Source organism: Sus scrofa, chromosome 7, assembly GCF_000003025.6.
Source record: "Sus scrofa isolate TJ Tabasco breed Duroc chromosome 7, Sscrofa11.1, whole genome shotgun sequence".
Taxonomy (NCBI): Eukaryota; Metazoa; Chordata; class Mammalia; order Artiodactyla; family Suidae; genus Sus; species Sus scrofa.
In genome coordinates, this window is record NC_010449.5 from 111,144,817 (window position 1) to 111,169,744 (window position 24,928).

At 48.4% G+C, this 24,928-nt stretch overlaps 1 protein-coding gene across 19 annotated transcripts in view; it reads right to left on the minus strand.

Annotated features, from left to right (window-relative positions):
- The window catches only part of FOXN3 (forkhead box N3), a 417,615-nt gene that overhangs the window by 108,325 nt on the left and 284,362 nt on the right, over positions 1–24,928 (minus strand). For all 19 annotated transcript variants that reach the window (XM_021098352.1, XM_021098365.1, XM_021098361.1 and 16 more), the window contains 1 exon segment: positions 19,246–19,310. In XM_021098352.1, the coding sequence (XP_020954011.1) occupies positions 19,246–19,310 (65 nt within the window).

Below are 24,928 nucleotides of genomic sequence, written 5' to 3' on the forward strand. Positions count from 1 at the left end.
TGGTAACATCGAAGCTCAGTGATCACCATAACACATACGATAATGATGACAAAGTCTGCAGTATCACGAGAATTGCCAAAATGTGACACAGAGACACAAAGTGAGCCAATGCTGCTGGAAAAACGTGCCAAGAGACCGCTAGACGCAAGGCGGCCACAAACCCTCCATTTGCAAAAAATACTGTATTTGCGAAACACAATAAAACGACGTATGCTTGTACTGTGTGGACTCTCAGCAGTTAAACTTGTCCACATCAGAACATGTAGGTATTTGAGCTTTACTGAAAAAAAGAAAACACGCTGTAATGGGGACTCAACTCTTTTGGGGAAAACAAATACAGACATACCTGAGACCTTCTCTGTCCCTGAAAGAGGGGAGAGTCACAGCCTTCAGCTCAGCACAATCTTAGTGGGAACATAAAAATGATCCCAGGGTTTCTTTTTTTAATTGTAACACATTCTTAAAAGATTTGAAAATTTAAGAGGCAGCATTAGCCATTGAGACAGTATTTACAAAAGAGCTGATGTAGAGACTTGCAGTTTAATTGAAGATAGCAAATGGTTCAGTGGTCTGACAGCCTTTCCTGAATGCTTTAATCATTTCGACAAAGGCTCCAAAGGAAGGGCACTCTTTTCTAAGTCAACCTTCAAGTTACAGTCACCACTATATGTGCTTTAGTTGAAAAAGATCTTGGTTATTCTGAATTACACTGGAAGTTACAACTCAAGTGTAAATGGCCTGGCTGGTTTTTAATTTGTTGTTTACTTTTTAATTGAGTATAGTAGATATCCAACATTACATTAGTTTCAGGCAGCCAACAAAATGATTTGATATGTGTATCTATTGCAAAATGACCACCACATTACGTCTGGTTAATATCCATTGCCACACTTAGTGACAGTTTCTTTCTAAGAACTTTTAAGATCTAGCCTCGCAGCAATTTTCAAACATACAATATACAGTATTAATAAGGAGTCACCATGCTGTACATTGACATCCCAAGACTTTAAAAGAAATTCACTGGAATGGCGTTTTCGTTGTGGCTCAGCAGTTAATGAATCTGACTGGCCTGCATGAGGATGCCAGGTTCGACCCCTGGCCTTGCTCAATAGGTTAAGGATCCGGTGTTGCTGTGAGCTGTGATGTAGGTTGCAGACAAGGCTTAGATCCCACATTGCTATGGTGTAGGCTCCAACCTCTAGCCTGGGAACCTCCAAATGCTGTGGGTGGGGCCCTAAAAAGCAGGAAAGAAAAAAAAAAAAGATTGGAATGTTGTTGACTTACAAAGTCATGTTAATTTCAGGTGTACAGCACAGTTGGGTGGTTGTATACATACCTACAGCCATTGCTTTTCAGATTCTTTTCCCATACAGGTTATTATACAGTACTGAGTAAATTTCCCTGTGCTACACAGTAGGTCCCTGTTACCTGTCTATTTTGAATATACTGGTGTGTACCTATCAGTCCCAACCCCCTAACCTATCCCCCACCCCACATTTCTCCTTTGCAAACAGAAGTTTGGTTTTGAAATCTTTGAGTGTGTTTCTGTTTTGTACGTTCTACTGTATCATTTTTATTCAATTCCACATACTAGTGATCTCAAACATCTGTCCATCTCAAGACTTTTTAATTTTATAACTGAAAGTCTGTGCCTTTTGACCCCTTGCACCCATTTTGCCCACTCCCAACCCTGGCCTGCTTGTTTTTAAAATCTTAAAAAAGTTTTCAAACGCAATGTTTTCTCTACCACCAAAATGCTTGCTAGAAAGTTTCAAGGTCTAAATAATGATTTCTAGATCAATTACTTGACCAACGTATTTAGCTATCAAGATACTATGATGGAATAAAAAACCACTTTTTTTTTTGGTCTTTTCTAGAGCTGCACCCGAGGCATATGGAGGTTCCCAGGCTAGGGGTTTAATCAGAGCTGTAGCTGCCAGTCTACACCACAGCCACAGCAACGTGGGATCCGAGCCGCGTCTGCAACCTACACCGCAGCTCATGGCAACGACGGATCCTTAACCCACTGAGCGAGGCCAGGGATCAAACCCGAAACCTCATGGGTCCTAGTCGGATTCGTGAACCACTGAGCCATGATGGGAACTCCAAAAAAAACACGTTTGTTTAGGCAAACTTTTATGGTTTGTATGAGTCTCCTATGTGTTTTGGCAAAGACTTTCTTAAAGTTTTGGTGAAGAATTTTCAGTTCTTTTTCTAATTTCACTTACAGTCACATAAATTCTTCTGAATGTACAATTAAGAACCTAAGTCTCTGGGTTTTTTTTTTTTTTGTCTTTTTAGGGCCACACCCGTGGCATATGGAGGTTCCCAGGCTAGGGGTCAAACCAGAGCTATGGCTGCCAGTCTGCCACAGCCACAGCAACATGGGATCCGAGCTGTGTCGAAGAACTACACCATAGCTCGCGGCAACACCGGATCCTTAACCCCCTGAGTGATGTCAGGGATCGAACCCGTGTCTTCGAGGTTGCTAGTCAGATTGGTTTCCACTGAGCCATGATAGGAACTCAAAGTCTCTGGTTATGAATGTTTAAAAAAAAAAAAAAAGTCTTCAAGAGACTGACAGTTCAGTAATCTTTGCCAGCTGGCATGTTCAAAATGGAATCTAAATATTGTATGAACAGTATCAATTACAAGCAGGTTCGATGGGCCTTAATAAAACACGCTTGAATTGTGAGAGAAATTCTCATTATTTTGTGTTTCACCCAGCTTTAATTTACTACATTGATTTAACAAAATCTATGACAATCTCATTTTTTAAAATCATGTAAGATTTCTGAGGTTCACTACATGGGCATAACAATCATCTGAAAGTAGCAGGCATAATGAAAATTTTGCTGCCCAATTGTTTTTGAAACTTTTTGTCTTCCATATGCACCCGTGGCATATGGAAGTTCCGGGGCTAAGGGTTGAATCAGAGCTGGAGCTGCTGGCTTATACTACAGCCACAGCCACACTGGATCCGAGCCACACCTGTGACCTACACCGCAGCTGAGGCAACAGTGGATCCTCAGCCCACTGAGCAAGGGCAGTGATCAAACCTGGATGCTCATGGCCACTATGTCATGTTCTTAACCCACTGAGCCACACGAGAGCGCCTCATTTTTGAAACTTGTGACTGAAGTAACATACACCCAAGCAAGGCCCACGTACGTGTCCAGCTCGGTGAATGTTCACCAACAATTTACCCAGGTAACCAGTACCCAGATAAACAAATGGCACCTCAGGTCCCCTTGGCCCCCTCCAGTCACTACCTCACCCCCAAGGCTACCTGTAACCCTGATTTCTCTCTGCCTGCCTCCCTGTGAGCTCTGGTGGGGGCAGCACTACCCAGGTGACATCCCATCAGGACCACAAAACGCTAGCATGTGTGTGATTCCACTTACGTCTCGAGGGAGAAACAGAAGCTCAAGACTGGGTATTTGAGCAAGCCAAGAGGAATATATGTAATTTAGCACATGAAGGGGTGTGTGAGAGAGAGAGAGAGAGAGAAAGCAGGAAAGAGAGAGCGAGAATGCGAGAAAGGGAGAGAGGGAGATTGATTACGAGGGGCTGCCAGCGTCAGCATCCAAAGCTAGGTCCCTCCAAGGCCACGCTCAGTCATGTAGCACAAGAGCTATTTTAGGCATTCCCCTTTTTCCTCCCAATTCCCTGATTCACATGTCCAACAAATGGCCTTTATAATTAGATGTCCTTATATATAGAAAGGAACCATCCCACCCCAAGCCACCCCCTTCTTCTTACCCAACACACACACACACACACACACACACACACACACACACACACACACACACACACACACACACACCCCCCCCCCCCCCCGGTATGGCAGTTTTTGACACAGAATCCCTTTTCTCACTCAGCATCTTATCTTGCCCTCACTAGACTGTGGACAGTGGACAACGCTGAGACTCGTTAGAGGTGTCTTCATTTTCAAAATTAAGTTGGGAACCAGCGAGGGAACTGGAAGAGGCTCCGTCTCTGGTTCTGAACTGGATTTCCGGTACCCAGTCACTCTTCAAGTTATACCGACTGGAGACGTGATTATCAGGACTTCTCCCAGGTAGACGGGGTGATGCGAGAAATGCAAAGCACCTCAGCCTAATGGCAGGTGAGCCTCTAACACCCCCTGCACCTGCCCTGCCGCCCCCACCCCACCTCCCTCACCCCCACCTGCTCTCTTCTCACTGGCTCAGCAGAGCTGCTTGCATCTTCTTCCCGCTCTGGCCCTGCTATGACCGCTGTGAATCAAGTCACGGGATCACACAATACCCCAGGTCCCGTCCGGTGTTTATGACTATCTCTTAGTTCTTGACCCCTCCTTAGATGCCTGCTTTCAATACAAGATGGAAAGGGCATGCAGCCCAAGCCCCCTCTATCCTGCCACTCTGCTCTCCTCGGCATCACAGCATCTCCCCACAACTCTGCCCGGGACACTTTGCATTCACTTTCCCATCTGCTTTCCTGCAAGGAATGAGGGAAGTGACCTGAAAGGGACATGGTGACGTCCCCCTCTCCCTCGGGGCTCATCTGGTTTCACCACTGCTTTCAAATACATGTACACCACCTCCGACATGCTGTCTGTGCCCTTGGCGTGGGCTTCGTTCCTTGGTGAGCTGGGCTCAGCGAGCGTTTTGGCCACGGCTATAATATTACCCAGCTTCTGTACTGAGGCCCGGAGTGACACTGTGATGACGAGAGGGCACCATCAGCCGTGTCATGAGTCCACAAGGACAGATTCAGGAGCTATAGGGGCAGCGCCTTGCACTGCACAGCAACACTGAGAGAAGTCTCCCCTGACTCCGGACTTGCTCTCCCCAGGATCTGGGCTCCTCTGTGAGAGCACAAACCACCAAGGGGACTCTGTCTTCCGGCTACACTGCAAACCCCTGGAGACCGAGGTCCAGCTCTGTCCTGGACCATGAGGGGTACCGGGCACATTGCAGGAAATCAAGTGGAATGTCTGCATGCAATTCACTGGTCTGGGCTGAACTGTTCCCCCTCCCCAGATTCATAGGTTGAACCACTAACCCCTAGTGTGACCAACTTGGACACGGAGCCTTCGCACAGGCAGATCATTAAGATGCAACAGGGAAGGAGGAATGGGGCTTTCCTGCAACGGGACCTCAACAGGGCCTGAATCTGACAGGACTGTGTCCTTGTAAGAAGAACCCAGAGGAGGCACCCGTACACAGAAGGGGCCATGTGAGGACACGGTGAGAGAGCAGCTGCCGGCAGGACACGTAGAGGCCCAGGAGAGATCAAACCCGCTGGCTCCCAGCCTCCAGAACTGTGAGAAAACGGCCCTCTGCTGTCACCACCGCCCCCACACCCCCCCTGCTGTGATATCTTGTTAAGGCCGCCCTAGCTGACCAGCACACGAAGTGTCCGAGCACCAGGCATGCTCAATCGAGGACCCGGGGGATCAGCGCAGCTGCTGAGAGAGGTTCTCCAAGATCTTGACTTTGGTTGCTTAAGGTTAATCCTGACTCCCGGTCAGTGGTACCCACCTTTGGTCTCTCCTTTCTCAGCAGCCAAGGCAAGTCTCGTTAAAGTAATCCGTTTCACCTACCCCTATGTTGCCAGGGAAGGTTAAGGTCATCATGAGCTAAGATTCTGGGGCCTCTGGGAAATCACTGAACTTGACGGACATCACCATAGGCCTTGGGACGCCGGCAGTCCGGCACACCCGTGGACGATGGCCATTCTCCTGGGAAAAAGCTGCAAGAGTCTCAAAAGGGGAGATGTGCACATGGCCTTAGACTCCCCCCCCCTCCCCCTTGCTGGCTGTGTTTACCTGCATAGGCAACCTCCCGATTCCATGTCCATTGCTTTGTTTTTTTAAAGATGGCTGTGCTGTTGTAACGGGCAGTTCCTCTCCCCCTCTGGGAACTGCCCCTGACTACCATCTAAGGAACCTTCTATCTTCCAATCTGTCCCTGTGCTTCCAAGTGATGTTTCCACAACCCCCCCCCACATAAAGCAATCCATCCCTCCCAGTCTTCTGGTTCCAGGGATGGGACCAAGACGTCATGGGATCCAGGCTGGTCTAATTACGGGGCTGCTCATAACCTCTTCTGGGAACACTGGGGAAATGCTACATTCAACGCATGTAGCCCAAGAGGCTGCTGGTAGCCACCTTGCAAACTCAATGTGAGCCTCTCTGAGCCTATTGCCACCAAAGGCAAAGCTGAGCTGGGGGACAGAGAGCGTCGGTATTATTATTACCACAAGCCTATTTTGCTTAAGTCACCATCTCTGGAAAGCTCTCCATGCTCATCTTCTGTCCTCTCAAAGGTCAATCAAACCACTAAGTGGGCCTCCTGGGACAATGGAGAGGTGAGAATTTCACTGACACAGCAATTATCAGTGATATATATATTCAGGTGAACGGATGCTATTCACCTAAACATCCTTATTCGTCAGGACTCCTGGATGTACACACACCAAAAAAAAAACCAAAAAAACAAACAAACAAAAAACGAAAACAAACAAACAAAAAACCCCAAATCAAGCTGGGTTAGGTAAAAAGGAAAATTTATGAGCTCGTCTAATCCCACCATTGGAAGGGTAGGGGTAGACCGGCCCCTCGTTTCGCTTCTTTGCCCTGGTGCTATTTCTTGGACACTGGTCCATTCTACATGGAAGGGCTTATGATGCCAGCACAGCCTTTAGAGCCCCCGTAAGCAACAGAAGGAGTACCAGGGTGGACTCTGGCCTGGACTGGGTCATGTGCCTCTACCTCAACCACCTGCTGAGGCCAGGGAGCTTTAAAAAGTTGGCACCTCCTATTTGGAACACTATGTTGGAAGGTGTGTGTATGTGTGTGTGTGTGTGCACGCACGCACGTGGCAGGGGTGGGAGGGAAACGGTGGGTCCCACAAGAGAAGACAGATGCCCTACATGCTCTGACATGGCTATAGACACCCTGCCGTGCCTGCAAGCACCCCAATCTGGGCCTATGACAGCTGCAAAAGTTCCAAAGTGAGAACTTCATTGGTCATGGCAAGACTGAAAGAATGAAGTCTCTCAGAGCGGGAGAAATACAGCATCACAAGTGATAAATACAGAGCTGGCCTTTCTATGTGTCACAGGCTTCTTGTCTCTCATCACAAAGTCCTCCTCATCTTGCTGAAAACACGGGAAAGGAATCCACAGCGGGGACACTGGGTTCGAGTAGCCCTGCTGGCAGATGTCATCAGACACAGACTTGCAGTTCTAAACCTCCCTGTAAGGAGTGTCCAGTAAGCAGTCCAGTAAGCAGAATGAGCTTATCTCGAACAGGTTGCATACAAAAATCACACCCAAAGAGGGGCTAACCCATGTGTGCTGAGGTTACCAAGAGGTGGGGGATAAGTTCAATGTGATCCTGAAACAATGTTCCAAAGTTCTGGATCACTGCAAGGATGTCTCTCTCTCCCTCTCCTCTCTGAAACAAATCTTTGCAAATTGCTCACTGCTCCTATTCTGGCACAAACAGGAAGACAGATCACAGGCTATTCCAACCCATCTCCAAGGAATCTTCTTTTCCCGTGTCACGCTTCTGCAAGATCTTAGCCACTCAAAAGCATCAGTGGAACAGCTGGTGAGGGTTGGGGGTTCAAGTTCTCCTTCTACTGTGGGTTTCTTGTGGGTATTTGCCTTATGGTAGCAAGAGCTCCAGAGAGGCTGAAAACAGTATCAAACATTTCTGAAGATATCACTTCAATTCAACTGGGCAAGAATTTGTTTTTATGTTGTTATTTAGGGGAGAGAAGGATTGAAAAGCCTTAGGAAACTGTAGAAATGCCATCATAAACATAATGGACTCTATTTCTTGAACACCCAACAATCACCAGGCACTGCGCTAGTCCCTACACTGACGCTATTTTAATTCTCACAAAATCCCATGAAGTACTGCTGTCTGTTTTACTAGCTGGAAAGGAAAGGCTCAAACTATCAGATGAGCACTCAAGGTCACATGGCTGGTAGATGGCAGAGGTTGGCCTTTGCACCTAAGACTGGCCAGCTCCGAGGCCATACTCGCCTCTCCTCTGCAGTGAAAGCAGTGGCAATGCCACCTACACTTGCACCTACTGAGTGCCAGGGACACTACACCAATTCTCATCTAATCTTCATGCACGATTATTCTCATCTTGTAAGGCTGGCATTTTTGCATTTTATTTACTTATTTATTTTGCTTTTAAGGGCTGCACCCATGGCATATGGAGGTTCCTAGGCTAGGGGTCCAGTTGGAGCTACAGCTGCTGGCCTACGACACAGCCACAGCAACGCGGGATCCAAGCCACATCTGTGACCTATACCACAGCTCACGGCAACACCGGATCCTTAAACCACTGAGTGAGGCCAGGGATCGGACCTGCAACCTCATGGTTCCTAGTTGGATTCGTTCCCACTGCGCCACGGCAGGAACTCCCATTTTTGCATTTTATACAGAAGAAGTTTACATAACTTTTCCGAAGTCAGACAGTGATTAGGCAGCAAGACTGGGAATGGATCCAGGAAGGCCTGATTGGAAAACCGAGGTCTCTGGTCCTTACGCCATCGTATGCAAAAGTCACCGGGAGAGCTGGGTGGGCTGGAAACATCAGAGGAAGAGGGGCGGGGGGTGGCAGGAGAGAGTTATTCTTGTGGACTCACAACAACCAGTGGTAAAAGCTCAAGTCCATGGGCCACATCTAGCCACATACATGGGCTCATGTGCACAGGCATGCACGCCTGTGCACGCACACACACAAACACACCCCCCCCCACACACATTCTTGACCTAACACAGGCACTGCAGCAAGTAGGACCCAGGAGTTCTCAGTCACACCTTTTGGTTGTCAAGGGAACCAAATAAAAACACAAACTTGACCTCTTGTACTTTACGGGTGGATGTGTCTAAGTTCATGTCTGAAACTGTAATGTGAACATTTTGCTCAGTCTATTCTCAAATTCTTTAGAGTTCCCCTTGTGGCGCAGCAGAAGTGAATCCAACTAGGAACCATGAGGTTGCAGGTTTATCCCTGGCCCCGCTCAGTGGGTTAAGGATCCGGTGTTGCCCTGAGCTGTGGTACATGTCACAGAGGTGGCTTGGATCCTGTGTTGCTGCGGTTGTGGCATAGGCTGGCAGCTACAGCTCTGATTCAACCCCTAGCTTGGCAACCTCCATATGCTGCAGGTGTGGCCCTAAAAAGAAAAAAATAATAATAAAAAGTAAAAAAATTCTCCATTGTAAGCAGTTGTTAAAAATATTTCTAAATTTCCAGCCAAGCATGGTTAAATAGAGCTTCAAAGGGGATAACTTTTCCAATTGTATTTTAAAATTGGGCACTTTGATAAAAGTTGGCTCTGCAGTACAACATGATTTAAGGTTGTATAAACTTTATATTTTATAATCTAACGGACACAATTTAATAGACAAAAAAAGCATTTTTAAATGCGCAAAACATTAAACTAGAAGGACATATTCCTACTGCTGAATTATAATCGGCGTAAAACTATCTTTATCTATCTCCTAGTATAAAATTCAGATAGATGCAAATAAAATATTCATTCTGCCAAGGGGTGGGTGCTCCCATTGCATTAATCTTTGAATGATTCATTTCAGGATTTCCCTTTCTTTCTCCGCTCAGTTTTTGAAATATCTTAACTGTTCACAATAGTCGTGTGTGAGGATGGAAGGAGAAATGAAGCACCTTAATTACTCAGACGAAGGAAGGCCACCTGAGCACTCATTTCCATCTTTTTGTCTCGCATTATAAAATTGCTTTTAAGCAACACAATGGGATTCTCCCCAGCCCCAGTCGGCAAAACACCACACAGCTGTCTAAACATCTAAAGTGGAAAACTGTTTACAAACACTGATGCCATTTTGAACCAAAGGTGAATGTGAGCATCCAGGTTTCGGATCCTGGCTCTGCGACCTGGCGCAGGACAACAGCCTGGGGCCTTGTTTTTCCCACCTACAGTATGGGAGTAATAACATCTCAGGCTAATGTAGGAATAATGTAGAGAATACAGGCGGCCAGACACAAAAGGTCACAGGTTGTCTGATTCCATTTATGGGAAATGCCCAGAAGAGGCAGGTCCATAGAGAAAGCAGATTAACGGTCGTGCCCTCAAGGCCCTAGTGCCACTGTAGTCAGCAGAGCCCACAGGTGGCTCTTCTCCGGCCCCAGCATCTCTGCACAGCAGGTGCTTCTCTCCCTGAAACGCATTCCCTTCATTTCAGTGATTTCTTCCAGGTTCCCTCTCCTCAGCTCCTGCCTCAGTTTCCACCTTGCTCCTAAAACAGGAGGACCAGCCCCCCACACACACACACCTGGCAGGAGCCTGGCCCAGAGGATGCTCACGCCACGTCCCCTTCTGGCTTCCTTATTTCTGTCATAGGGTCATCACTGTCTCAGAGAACAACACTGGATTTTCATGAAAACGGTTACGATGGACAGTGATGAACAGACCGGCTGAAATTAAAGTCAGGGAGGACAATGCAGGCCATCCTCCCGAGGTTTTCTCTGAGTCCGCGACAGGTGCAGACCTAGGATGTTGGGGCAAATTTGGATTCCCAAGAGACTGTGAAGGTCAGAACTGACCAAAAGCTTCTTTTAAAATGACATTTCCTAAGTTAGACTGAGAAAGACACACTACTGTTACGGTCTCACTTATATGTGGGCTCTAAAAAACACAACAAACTGGTGATGGTACCATAAAAGGAGCAAATGCAGAGAATAAACCAGTGGTTTTGCCAGCGGGGAGAGGGAAGTGGGGAGGGGCGATATAGGGTCGGGGATGAAGCGGTACAAACCATTAGGTATAAAATAAGCTGCAAGGATATACTGCACAACATGGGGAATACAGCCAATATTCTACAACTATAAATGGAGAATAACCTTTAAAAACTGTATGGCACCTGTAACGTCTATAATAACGTACAGCAACTATACTTCAATTTGAAAAGCAGACTGGAGTAGAAGAAACATAAAATTGTAGTTCCTTATAGTTTTTTTTTTTTTTTTTTTTGTCTTTTTGCCTTTTCTAGGGCTGCTCCTGAGGCATGTGGAGATTCCCAGGCAAGGGGTTGAATGGGAGCTGTAGCCGCGGGCCTACACCAGAGCCACAGCAACGCAGGATCCAAGCCTCATCTGCAACCTACACCACAGCTCATGGCAACGCCGGATCCTTAACCCACTGAGCAAGGCCAGGGATCGAACCCGCAACCTCATGGTTCCTAGTCAGATTCGCTAACCACTGAGCCACGACGGGAACTCCTCCTTAGAGTTTTTAACTATCTTATGAGCATGGCCTCAGTGACGCACAGAACTTGATTAGAAGAAGGAACGACATCCCTTTAACTTCACTTGACTGTTAACAAAAATAGCCAGGTGACTTTATTATTGTAGTTACATAAATATCTTTAGAAAACAATTCAGTGCCCAACAATAAGACAAACACGCCGAGAGATTAGGGCTCCTCTGAAAAACCGAAGGGCCGCCTCAGGCCAAAAGAGGACAGAAGGCAATTAGCACTGGGGGAAAATGCAGAGAGGGTTTTTTGTTCCCTTTCTGCTATTACTATTTTCTTTCTTTTTTTTTTTTTTTTTGTAACGGGTGTGCCTGGGGGCAAGAATCAAAGGATTTATGCGCTGGGTGGATGCCCTCGTTTGCAAAATGGACAAAAGAGTCAGCTTGTGAAGCAGATTAGATGAAAGAAGCCAAAGAGCCCAGAGGCTGCAGCCAAATGGGAAAGAAATGTGCGGGGGAGGGGAGGGTAACCCCCTGAACAAAACTGGAAAGAAAGAAGTGCCTGGACTGGAGTCTGAGCCTGCAGACACCCTGGCTCTACCAGAAAGGAAACGCTGGCTGGGCGGGCAGGGCAAAGGGTCGCTCCTCAAGGAATTTTGGAACTTGTCTCCCTGAATATACCTGCCAAGATTAAGGATCAAAAACCTTAGGCTTCAATGAAACAAGAGTTGAAGGTTAAAAACCTTCACCTTCACTCTTTTTTTTTTTGGTCTTTTTAGAGCTGCACCTGCAGCATATGGAAGTCCCCAGGCTAGGCCTACACCACAGCCAGAGCAACGCCAGATCCGAGCCGCGTCTGTGACCTACACCATAGCTCATGGCAATGCTGGATCCTTAACCAAGTGAGTGAGGCCAGGGATCAGACCTGCGTCCTCATGGATGCTAGTCAGGTTCGTTTTCGCTGAGCCGTGACGGGAACTTCCCCATTCACTCTTCTTCTTTTTTTTTTCTTCATTATATTTGATTTACAATGTTGTGCCAATTTCTGCTGTGTAGCAAAGTGACCCAGTCATACACATATAATACCATTCCCTTTCTTATATTATCGTCCATCATGGTCCATCCCTGCGCTGTACAGTAAAAACTCATTGCTTATCCATTCTAAACATAACAGTTTGCATTTACTAACCCCAAACTCCCAGTCCATCCCACTCCCTCCCCCTTGGCAACCACAAGTCTGTTCTCTATGTCTGTGAGTCTAAAAACCTTCGCTCTTCTACACTGTTTGTGCGGGGCCAGGCACTGGGCTGGACGGATAGATTCACTCACGTTCGCATCTTCCTTTCACCTCGGCAAAGGTTCCGGGAAGCATAGCTCACTGCCCGATTTTACAGATAATCAAAACTGAGGTCCAAAGTCAAAGAGCTGGTGCCCAGAGAGGGAGGGATTCAAACCTGGGTGGATGAGGTGCTGTACCTGGGCTTTTTTGCGTAGTCATCTACACACCTGCTGGGTGTGTTCAATTTCAAGAGGCATAGCTCTGTCTTTGTGAGCTGGGTGACCTCACAAGGAAGCCCTCCTGCTTGAAATGGAATCTGAGATTAAGAGAGGAGCAACCGTGCTTTCAGATCCATGTATAAATCCAACAGGGTCCCGGGTATCCCATCTTTTGCTTGTTCTGAGAATCATAAGCCTTGACACGTGGACCAGGGAAATTCTTGCAGAGAAGAGAAACAGCACAGGGATACCCCATTCAGAGGATGCTAGCCCTGTGTTCCCAAGATTCATAGTCACGAAATGTTACAATAACTAACTCGGAATTGAGCATGTTCTCCAGGCTTAACTGATACGAATTCATAGAATCCTACGAGAACCTCACGAGACAAGCTTGTTTATTACTATCCCCACGGAGTGGGTAAGCCAGGACCCCCAAGAGTGTAGGTGGCTTCTTTCCAGGTTGTCCTAATCCGTAACATGACACCTCCCTGTGATCAACGAGACCTTGGGAACCGGCTTGTTCAAGGATCAGGATGTGGCCAGGTAGTTGTGTCCCCCAGCCCGTTTGCTCTCCGTGGACCATCTGCCGACCCCTCCAGCTGAAGGTAGCCCTCTTTCCACCTTCCTAGAGCTTGGCCTCCAAATCACTTCGACCCACTTTAGGGAAGCGGCTAGAACAGATCAGAGCTATAATCCACAGGAAACTCCTGTCGTCCTGAGGTCCACTCGTTAATTTACAGGCAAGAACATGAAACCTTAGGGATGCCATGTGGCTTAAGCTCAGAGAGTTTACCAAGAGGCTGAGCTGGGACCACAACCAGGTCCCCTCACTGGTTATCCTGGGCTCCTTCCACTAGCCCGCATTTCTTTTCTTCTTCTTCTTCTCCCCCCCCCCCCCACTATTTTAGGGCTGTACCCACGGCATATGGAGGTTCCCAGGCTAGGGGTCAAGTCGGAGGTACTGCTACTGGTCTACACCAAGCACAGCAACTCGGGATCCGAGCCGCGTCTGCAACCTACACCACAGTTCACAGCAATGCCGGATCCTTAACCCAGTGAGCAAGGCCAGGAATCAAACCCGCGTCCTCACGGATCCTAGTTCATTAACTGCTGAGCCACGAAGGGAACTCCAAGCCCACATTTCTGATATACTGAGTACTTTCCCCTGAGCCTTTCGGGGCATGAAATACAACCGAAAAGAGGTACCGCATACATTTTAGCAGAGAAAACCCCTGGCGGAGCTAAGGGAGGGGAGGGGGGTTGTGGGAGTGGGAGATGCAGGATGGGACCTCCGGGAAAGGATGTGCATGAAGCCAAACTAGCCCTTGGGAAATGGGCACTCCCCAGGGCAAGTCGTCTAGTGGGCACAGTCCACTCCCTGCACGCTTTATGCCAGCAGCGAGCACATCTGGGCACCCACAGGAACGACATGCAGCTGACAGCAGAGGAGCTGGTTTCCTCCCCTCTATCTGCTTTTGGGCCTGCGGCCGCCAGTCCTGCTGTGTGTGCTGAAAGGGCCTGGAAGGTCTTTCCATTTCATTAGCTCACCCAGGAGGCTGTCAGAAGTGAACGGAAGTCAACATCTGTTTCGTGTGCTATGAATTTATTTTCATTTCACCCCTGCATCCTACAGGAATGGAGTTAATAATAAGGAGTGGCCCCATAGTGGGGTGATAGAGAGGAGGAAAGGGGCAGGCAGGCTGGCAGGGGGTGGTCACTGGGCAGGCCTGCCTGACCTGAGCAGGCATCAGGGCTTGAGCTGCTTTTCGAGAAGGGCTGGGATGTGTGGTCCGACTCCAGAATGGGCTGTTAGTGGTGGAGGGGGTGGACTCTGGGTCTCCCCAGGGAACTCCAGCCTAATCTGGCGCCTGACGCACAGAGACGGATAATAGAGAAATGCCTGCAGGTGAGCAGTGTGGGTGGGCCCGAGCGGTCAGCCAGCTCAGAGCTATAAAGGCAGCAGCGTCCTCTGAACAAAACTCCATGGGGAGCTCTGGGGCCTATAGAGCCCATGAAGGCCAAAGAGGGGCATGGATGTGGAGGATCGGATGGGCGGAAGCTCACAGCAACTCTTAGTAGAAGGCATGTCTCGAACCAGAGCAGCGATGCCCTCTGTAGCTGTGGGGTGAACCCTCCAGGGAGCAGACAAAGGGTCAGACCAGGGGTGAGGAGTGTCTTTCCTTAGAAATCACTGACTCATTAAAATAATTCACCCGAAGGTGATGTTTAAATAAAGTAACCCAATTTTAAGTCGGATGGGTGAAAGGAATATGTGGGGGAGGGGGAGGGCCTAGGGGTGAGTTGGGGGCCAGGGAGTTTGGAATAGGGAAAAAATACAACATACTCTTCTAATTAAGAAAATCAGAGATATTATGAAATGAAAACATGTACTGCATACACAGAGTCCTGAACAGAGACACACAGAGACAGGCAGAGGGGACAGTAGGGGACACCTGTCAGCAGGCCACTCCTGAGGGCTCTGAATGAGGCCCACTCACTCATCAGTCTGGCGCCATCCTGAGTCCCCTTTAAACAAAGGATCTGTCCCGTTCAGGCGCTCAGCGAGGCTTCCACCGCACAAGAACTGAAGTGCCCCCTGAAACTGCTAACGTACCCAAACTGTCTCTAGCAGCCTAAATGGCATTTAAAATAAATACTGTGAATGGATGAAATGACCAATTATGTTAAGTACCCAGGCCTGGTGTAATCCAAACCGCATCTTACCCCATTATCCTCAAAACTGCGGGATGATTCAGCAGGTCCTCGCACCAGGGATTCTGCAAGAACCAAAACACAGAGGCTGCCCTCGATAGGACCCCGCGTGCTTCCAGTTAATTCCTGCAATTGGTTTTACGTGGGGGGGAAAAAAATACCTGGACTGCGTTTCTGCTCAACAGCGCATAAACCAAACAACTATTAGAGGATACTCACTGGTTTCCGAATGTAACCATCGGGTCATTTTGTTCCACTGATTTCAGGTTTGAACTCCCATTACTTCCTCTTTAGGAATCACGGTGCTCGGAGCACATGATGTCATTATCCCAAAGTGCCCTCATTTCCCGCACCCACCCACGGAGTCTCCACCACCGCGTCTCTTGACCTGTGGGCCTCTCGTGCCCAATGTACTCTGGCAGTTTCCCCTTCTGGCTTTTTCTCTTTCCACACATCCTACCCTCTATCAGTTTTTCAAGGTCTTGGACAGGTGTCAGTTCTCCCAAGACGTGACAGCCCCACGCTCCCTCCCTCCTGACAAAAACAAAGCTGTCTCTAAGCAACACAGTGCATCAGCTTATTTTGCTGCTTCTGGATTCTTTTAGTCTCAGCCCCTAAGGCGACTCCACAGAGCAGGTGCTCCTTGGCCCCTGTGCAGCCCAGTTTAACCAGTTCTGTTGGTGACTGGGGCCCGCAGCCAGGCTGGGCTTTGCTAGCAAGTGGCTGTGTCTCTGGGTTACCCTGTGTCACCAAGCGTCACCTTTTCAGAACAGCGTTCTTTAGGGAGTCCTGCTGACCTTCAATCCCAATCCCTGGGGCTAGAGGCTATTTTTTTTTTTCTCTGTCTTTTGTCTCTTTAGGCCCGCAACCATGGCATACGGAGGTTCCCAGGCTAGGGGTCTAATCGGAGCTGCAGCTGCCAGTCTACACCACAGCCAGAGTAACACCAGATCTAAGCCATGTCTGTGACCTACACCACAGCTCACAGCAATGCCGGATCCTTAACCCACTGAGTGAGGCCAGGGATGCAACCCACGTCCTCACAGATCCTAGTCCGCTTCGTTCACCACTGGGCCATGACGGGAACTCCTAGAGCCTATTAACAGAGTTCTTTCCTAGTCTGATGATCTAGAAAAACATCCTCCTGCTTGTTAGAGAGATAAAGAAGGAATATGTCCGTATATGGAAAATACAAAGATGAGACAGTGAACATCCATCAAGTTCATTTTCTTCTACTTGATTCTAACCTACATCTTCCACCGGCATGACTGAGCAGCTCCCTTCTTTCTACCCCCAGATCTTCACTGTAAAACTTTTGTTTGTGGGCATCAGCAACTTCTTGATGAGTTAGTACCACCCGATAAAGCAGCATAATAATATTAATTTGGAAGAACATGCACAGAGTTTAAAAAACCTTATCACAAATGTCTCGAGACCTCTCTATACAGATAGAGGAAGGGTAGAAACATCACAGGAAAAAAACCATCAAGAAATCCCCACCCACCTTCCTGAATTTTCCCCAAGATCCTTCTGATTGTCACGTGTACCAAAAAAGGAAACAGGCTGTCAGGAACCGCTGTGGATTCAACAAGTATCAGAAAGCTCTAATAATGTAATTCTCAATGCCTAGAGTAATTAGGAGAATATTTAACCCTATGAAGAAAAGAAAGGAAAAAAAGTCTAGCAGCCATGAAATAGAATCTCACGGTGAAATCACTCAACTTCAGAAAACGAATCCATTTTTCCCTCATGCTTCTGCCCCACAGAAATAACCAAAGGCTAACAAACATGCTTAGAGCACATCTTCCCTGATGTGTAACTTAATGAATAAAAATCCCATGAGAAAATGTTCTAAGTAAATAAAACTTCTTTTGCGAAAATAATCTAACCATGAATGACGTTCATATCATTGCTATAGATCTAGAGGAAAAATAAAGATTCACATAACTTTGAAATCTGCTTGGAAAAAACCCAAAGGCTCATCATAATTGGTTTTTGAAGGTGGAACAGAATAGATTCCCCCCCTCCCCATCTTTTTAGGGCCACACCTGTGGCATATGGAAGTTCCCTGGCTAGGGGTCAAATTGGACCTGTAGCTGCCAGCCTACACCACAGCCACAGCAACACCGGATCAGAGCCGCATCTGCAACCGACACCTCAGCTCATGGCAATACCGGTTCCTTAACCCACTAAGCCAGGCCAGAGATTGAACCCACATCCTCAAGGATATTAGTTGGGTTGGTTACTGCTTAGCCACTACGGGAACTCCAGATTTCTTTTTTATAATGTTATTAATTTTTGAGAGCGGATATAGTTCCTCCTTTTTTTCCTTAAAAATTTAGGGCATCTATGATGGTCATTAAAATCAGGAATAATCAATCAGACCCGCCTGTCTCAATTTCATCCGTAACAAGCAAACTCACAAAGACTTTCTTAAGTTTCCAATCTCACAGGCTTTTTTTTTTTTTTGGTCTTTTTGCCATTTCTTGGGCTGCTCCCGCAGCACATGGAGGTTCCCAGGCTAGGGGTTGAATGGGAGCTGTAGCCACCGGCCTACGCCAGAGCCACAGCGATGCGGGATCTGAGCTGCATCTGCAACCTACACCACAGCTCACGGCAACGCCAGATCCTTAACCCACTGAGCAAGGCCAGGGATCGAACCTGCAACCTCATGGTTCCTAGTTGGATTCATTAACCACTGAGCCACGACGGGAACTCCCTCACAGGCTATTAAGACAACATGCAATTGTATCCACTTTAAAACAACAGCAAAAAAAATGTGGTTTTTCTCACAATTGTGTGAGCTACCTTAGAAACCTGAAGATAAGTGTCTCTTTTTCGAGTTACTTCTTCACACAAATGGCCAGCGTGCCATGCATACTTTGAAAGCAAAGAGGCCTAATAGCTCTAAACTAACCAAGATGCACTAAATCTCCTCACCCGAAAGGCCAGCACAGCTGCAAAGCTCATGGCACAATCAAATCCATCTGCTTTGGGCCAGTTGTGCCACTGTGACACCCAGCCAGTCAACGGAGGCCAATGGGGAGGGAGGCTGGAAGATGCCTGGGGGCCAGCCAATTGCAGCTGATCCACAGTCCCAAACAGCCATCACCAAAGCAGTTTCTCAAAGTCGTTAGAATGCATCTCCATGCTATTTTTAGCCATTTTTTCTTCCTTGACATGGCTACTGTCAAAGAAGCCAAAAGGGAGATGAAAGGCACCTTGAATTCCTTGAGCACACGGCACAGGAAGTCATGCAAGGCAGCTAAGGACGGCCTGGGCCGCGAAAAACGATGTTCCCCCCTGCCGGGACAAGGGAGGGGTGTCTGACCTCTGAACCCCCGAACAAACCAAACCTTCCAGGCACTCGTGGAGGTCAGGGGACAACGAGGAACGAGGGCATAGCCACGATGACCCAAGTGCCAAAACATCCACAACACTCCCTGTAGCCCAAGCACCAGACAAAGGTAACAGGGTTGGTTTCCATCAGGCCAGCTTCTGCTGTGGGTGCATCCTGTTACGTAGTTCCACGTTCACCAAAGTAAGACAGACACTGCTGGAATAGGACCAGTGACGACAGACCACAGCAGCAGTCTTTGTCTAGACTCACAAATCACAGCATCCAGGAGGAGGGGCAAGAGATAGGAGCACCGGACAAAGAGAGCCGTCCCACAGCAGTCACAGAGGGACCACTCCGCAGCAGACAGAACGCTCCCGACGGACGCGAAAGGCGAAGGAGGGGTGAGGGGAGGGTGGGGGGGGCGGGACAGAGGGGCTTCTGGAGACCTACCTTGGAGAAGGGCTCCATTTCTCTTGAAGAAGGTGCTGCCTGGCCAGATGGGTGGACCTGATGTGCTGAAACAGAAGAGGAAGCAGCGTGAGGACAAGCTCGTTTACGCTCACGGCCACTGAGACCAACCCTTCTTCCAAAAACATCCTTCGAAGGGGCCTCAAAACACTTTCCCAAGGATGCATTATTGATGCCCTTGGGAAATGCATCTTTAAAAACCATTAAGGAGTTGCCGTTGTGGCTCAGTGGGTTAAGAATCCAACTAATATCCATGAAGATGTGGGTTCGATCCCCGGCCTCGCTCAGTGGGTGGTGGCGCAAGCTATGGCATAGGTCACAGATGCGGCTTGGATCTGGGGTTGCTATGGTTGTGGCGGAGGCTGGCAGCTGCAGCTCTGTTACGAACCCTAGCCTGGGAACTTACATATGGCACAGGCGCAGACCTAAAAAAAAAAAGAAAAATCATTAGGCTTGTTTTATGAAGCATAGGCTTCATATATCAAAATACAGAACACGTTCGTACGGTGCTCTGGTTCCTGTCTTAACCCTGCTTCCTCTTGGGCCCTGGAATCACTGGCCGGTAAACAAACTGGAGAAATCGGTTCAACATCACGGCTTGTAACTTTTGCTAATTTGTTCATAATTTTATGCCTTCATGTGCTAAAGAACTGCTATCCCTGTCTTCTGAGATCCAGATTTTCCATCCCTCCCTGGTGCCACCTGCCTATTGTAACCTGCAAGCTTCTGCCTTGGCTTTTCTCCCACCGAATCCTTACTATATAGATATGACCTTGATCGTCCCTCCCTCCCCCCCCTTCTTATTCCGTATCCTGTTTGCAATTTCTTGGCTTAAAATGGTGCACTCCATACCCTCGGAAACATTTTGCAGATATGTTACCACTCATAGTCCTGTAACAGGAGAGGCGAGAAAAGCAAGAAGATCAATATATCACAGAGACACTTTACTACATTTATAGATGAGCATTTTCACTGTTTTCAGATACCCAGTGAAAAACTTTATAACCACGCCAGGCTTCGGACAATATCCTTGGAGTGGAAAGTCGGGGATTCGAAATCAAAGACTGGTTGAGATTAATGTTAGAAAGCACTTGGCCAAAATTGTTATTGGGGCCAGCCTCCGAGGCGGTATAAATTACTTTCTCCAAAAGAGAATGTGGCCAATGATACTGGTTAATGCATGAGCAGTCACCTTCAACATGAAAAAATGTAAAAAGATGGTCTTCTTATGGACACACACACACACAGAATACAAAACATGAAGGCCTATTTGATGAGTGCTTCCAGAGTCGACCAGGATCTCCAACCGTGCGAGGTAGCCCCGGTGTTAACAAGGAGAAATGCCAGTGACGCAGTCTGCTGATCAACACCTCGTCCCCAGAGGTACAAAGGGTGTAGCAGGAATGGGGACATGTTTCACGACTGGGGAGAAGGAGAGGGAGGAAGAAGAGTGCCCTAGCACACAAATACCACTCAACGTCAACATCTCAAGTGTGTTAGGAAACACACGGCATGAACCCTGATACACATGAGAGTTTTGTTTCAGTTTGGTTTGGATCCACTATACTCAGAGTAAGTGAAGAGACTGTGACTCCACTACAGCTTTTCCTGCAGCCCTGATTTCCAGCACTGGTTCGATTCTCAGCTGGGGCCTCTGAGTGGCCACAAACTGCACAGGACAAGAGCAGCTCTGGCGGGGGTCTCAGGGCTGCAGGATGGTGGCAACAAGCTGATTTCTCTTCTATCTGATTCCCGTCCTGTTCTGATTTGAGGCGGTTAAGGCTCAATGTTGCATGAAGAATAACGTGCATTAAAGTGCTTAAGATTATCTTTTAACAACCCCAGCCAGCTCCTGGGATTTTACCATCTTATTTTTATAAGAAAGCAGGAAACAGCCAGCTGGATGTTGCCAATATGGAATCACCTGATTGCTAAAGATATTTAAAACCTGAGGACTTCATTATAGAGGAGTCGGTGCTTCTGGAGAATTCAGTAATTGAGCATGACGACAGGAGCCTGAATATCCAGCTTACTTCCCTCCAAATCTCCTCTTTATCCTGACCTTGATTTGGCTGAAAAGTGAATAGGCACCAGGGATGGCGCAAATGTGGGGAAGGGAGAATGGGTAAATCCAGGGGTTTAGATAAAGAAAATTCTCTGTATGATAGAAATCTACTTAAAGATGTCTATGACATCCTTTGAATGCACCTAAGTCACTGATCACTATTCTGGTTGTTCTGCACTGCAGCCTGTGTCATCCACACTCTTGCAGTAGCGCGAGATCTGGACCGGCCCATCTATCTGCTCTTACGTGGTCCCCGCTACGATGGAAGAATTCATCTGTGGACTCTTTCTAGCTCAAGGTAAGCTGCTTCCTGCCATGCTAATTGCAAAGCTTTTGAGCTCACTGCTCCAGTGTCTACACTCTTCTTTGGGATGGTCCCTCCCAAGGACATCTTCCATTAGGAGACTCAAGGCTTTATGAAGTGCTTGTTAAAAACTGCTTGGACATGGAGGGAAGAATTAGAAGCCATATTTTATGGCCCCTAGGAGCTTACTGTCATACTTAGCTTTAACTTCCTCTGATTCTATCTAAAGAGACCAGAAACGCTGGGAATTCCTGTTCTGGCTCACTGGGTAACGAACCCATCTAGTAACCATGAGGACACAGGTTTGATCCCTGGCTCCACTCAATGGGTTAAGGATCCGGCGTTGCTGTGAACTGTGGCGTAGGTCACAGAGGCAGCTCGGATCTGGGTGTTGCCGCTGCTGTGGTGTAGGCCAGCACCTGCAGCTCTGATTTGAACCCTAGCCTGGGACACTCCATATGTCGCAGGTGTGGCCCTACAAAGACAAAAAAGAAAAAACCCACTCTGGTAGGTTTAAGTGGACCCTAGCGGCCACTTCTCGTGGCAGTGACTGTGTACAAGTCACGGGTGACTGAATACGGAGAGTTCCCTGTCCTCTGCAAATGCCTCCCCGCCCTCCCTCCTTGATGTGCCCCATGAATGAGTGGTATCCAGGGTGGCCTGAGGTCCTCCCACAGAGACTTCGACCACCAGCTTCTCTGAATGATCACGATACACACTTGTAAGTAACTTCATAGACTTCTTTAAAGCTGACGTGGAAGCTTTCAGGGCCAGTGAGCCAGGACTGTCTCCAGATGGAGGAAAAAAATCCGTTTGCTTCAGTCACCTGAAGCTTGCGGCAATGCCGCATCCTTAACCCACTGCGTGAGGCCAGGGATCAAACCCGCATCCTCACGGATACTAGTTGGTTCGTAACCCACTGAGCCACAACAGGAACTCCCAGAGTGGGTTTTAATCAGCTTACAATGGGGCACATGTCGCTGACGAGGGGACTCCAAATTACCACGGACAGAACGCGGGCATCACCGCTTTCCCGTGGGCTCCTCCCATCCTGTGGGTGGGCGCATCAGGACCCACCTTGCCCACTCCGCAGGAGACGGAGGACCTGAGAGGTGGGAGGATTTGCCCAAATCACATGGCTGGTCAGGGATCAGTCCAAGACCAGCCCACTGTGCCCCAGAGACACACATCAACAGCCCCAATTTCATGTCTCATCGTCCAGCGTTCTCCCCTAGTCTTCCGGCACCAAACCCTTGGCTATCCTTCTCCACAGAAGAAGCCTGTAGACAGTATTTCCCTTGGGGTCTCTCCAAGGCAAGATCCCGGGCTAGAAAAAGCAATCAGCCTCACCATATGTGACAGACAGCCACGTGGGCTCCTATTAGCAGAAACAACACAAGGCTGGTGCCACACGCGCCTCATTTCAATAACGCTCTGCCAAAAATCCCATGACCTTCAGCACCAGGAGCCAAACTCACATGTGACAAGGGAAGTCGACCCACAGGTTAGGAGGGCCCTGCCTGCCAGAAGAGGCAGTTTGGGAACTGGCATTTGAGAACATCGATTGGGCTGATCATTAAGAACAGAGCTGAGCCGGCCAATCCCAAGGGATGCATCTGACTGTCTGAGCAGCACAGCCAGCATCTGCTGGAGATGCACAGCCCCCAGCCTCTCCCGGGCCTCGCCCTCTCAGCTGCAGTTCTTCCACCTTCCCATGGGGACACTGTAAGTCAACAGGTCGCCCAGCCTGACGGTGGCTCTTGGCATAAGACTGTCATCTGTCACGTCTCCTCCCTGCACCCAGGAGCCTTCATCATTGTGAGAACCGGCTGCCCTGTAAACTGAGACCCCGGGAGGTTCTGGCAAGACCCACGGCTGTATTCACCAGCCTGGACTTTCTGGGAGTCGAAGAAAAGCACTTTTTTTTCTAAGCACTTTTTAAAAAGTACTTAGTTCCCTAAGAACTCAAGGGCCAAATGGGAACTGGTGGGTCAAAAAGAACAGGATACTACAACGTGGATATGCTGGAAATACGCCAGTCACAAAAGGACAAATGCCGTACTTGACTAGAGCGGTCAAGTTCAGAGGCAAAGCAGAAGGGGAGCTGCCAGAGGCTGGAGGGAGGGGGAGCGGGAGTTGTTCAATGGGTACAGAGTCTCGGTTTTGAGATGTAGAGAGTTATGGAGATTGACGACCCAGTAACGTGAACAGACTTGACACCACTAAACCGCATGTGTAAACGGTTAAGATGGTGTGTTTTATGTTCGGCGTGTTCTGCCACAATGACAACACTTCCGTGTGTAACGTGAGAGGGGGAGAGAGAATGAATAACCACAGGAAGGATCCCAGAAGACGTGCCTCAAATGTCTAAAGGGTCCGAGGCAGTGAAAGACCCACCTAGGGGCGGTGGCTACCAAGGCCCCTGCAGGGAGCAGCTCTGCCAGAGTGGCCCAGAGCACACGAAAAAGCGGCAAGCCCAAAGCGACCGGGCAAAGGAAAGGGAGGTGGCGAGGCCAGCCTACCCTACCCTGGTACGTCCGGAGGCCAGGGCTTGCCTGCTACTCTTTAGGCAGCTGAGCAGATTCCTGCCGGGTTCTTTGCAGTGGAAAGAAGGCAAAGCCAATCCCTTTGGATGTGTGACATCTCCTCTCAGACTGGGTCTCCCGAGGAATGAAACCGTCAAAGCAGTTGTAGAGAGGGGGGAATTTCTGAAAGAATACCTGGAATTCAACTGAGAATTCGAAGTGTAGACTCATCCCCGGGACATCATAGAAAAACAAACATGACCCGCCCCACGCACTAACACAGACCCGTGGGTGGACGATGGGTTTTTGAAGCCTGCAATGCAGACATCAGAGGGACATGCTTGTGAGATGGTCTCGAGGGTCACAAAACATCCTTGACAATTTGAGAGGCGTCGCTGAAGAGCCCCGTGGGAAGTTCAGAGTTCTCAGCGCGTTTACAACCCTTCATATAAAATCGGAGCGTACGGACAGCCAATGGGATGCCTGTGGCCCCCGGGTCCCATCCGAGGTGCGGTGGGGACGGCACAAGATATGGACTCAGGGAATGTGTCTGTTAAAAACACAAGCTGCAACGTCTTTTAACGTGTCCAAGTCTCAAGGCCATGGCTACCAACTCGGGGCAAGAAGAGCCTCCACGTTTGGGAATTAAATGAGAGGATGCGTGTCCAAAGGTGTTCTGTGAATGGCAAAAATCTCTGCGGTCATCTGGATGACAAGGAACTGCAAGTTCAGAGAAGTGACGTGCTCGGGGCCACCGCTTCCTCCAGTTTG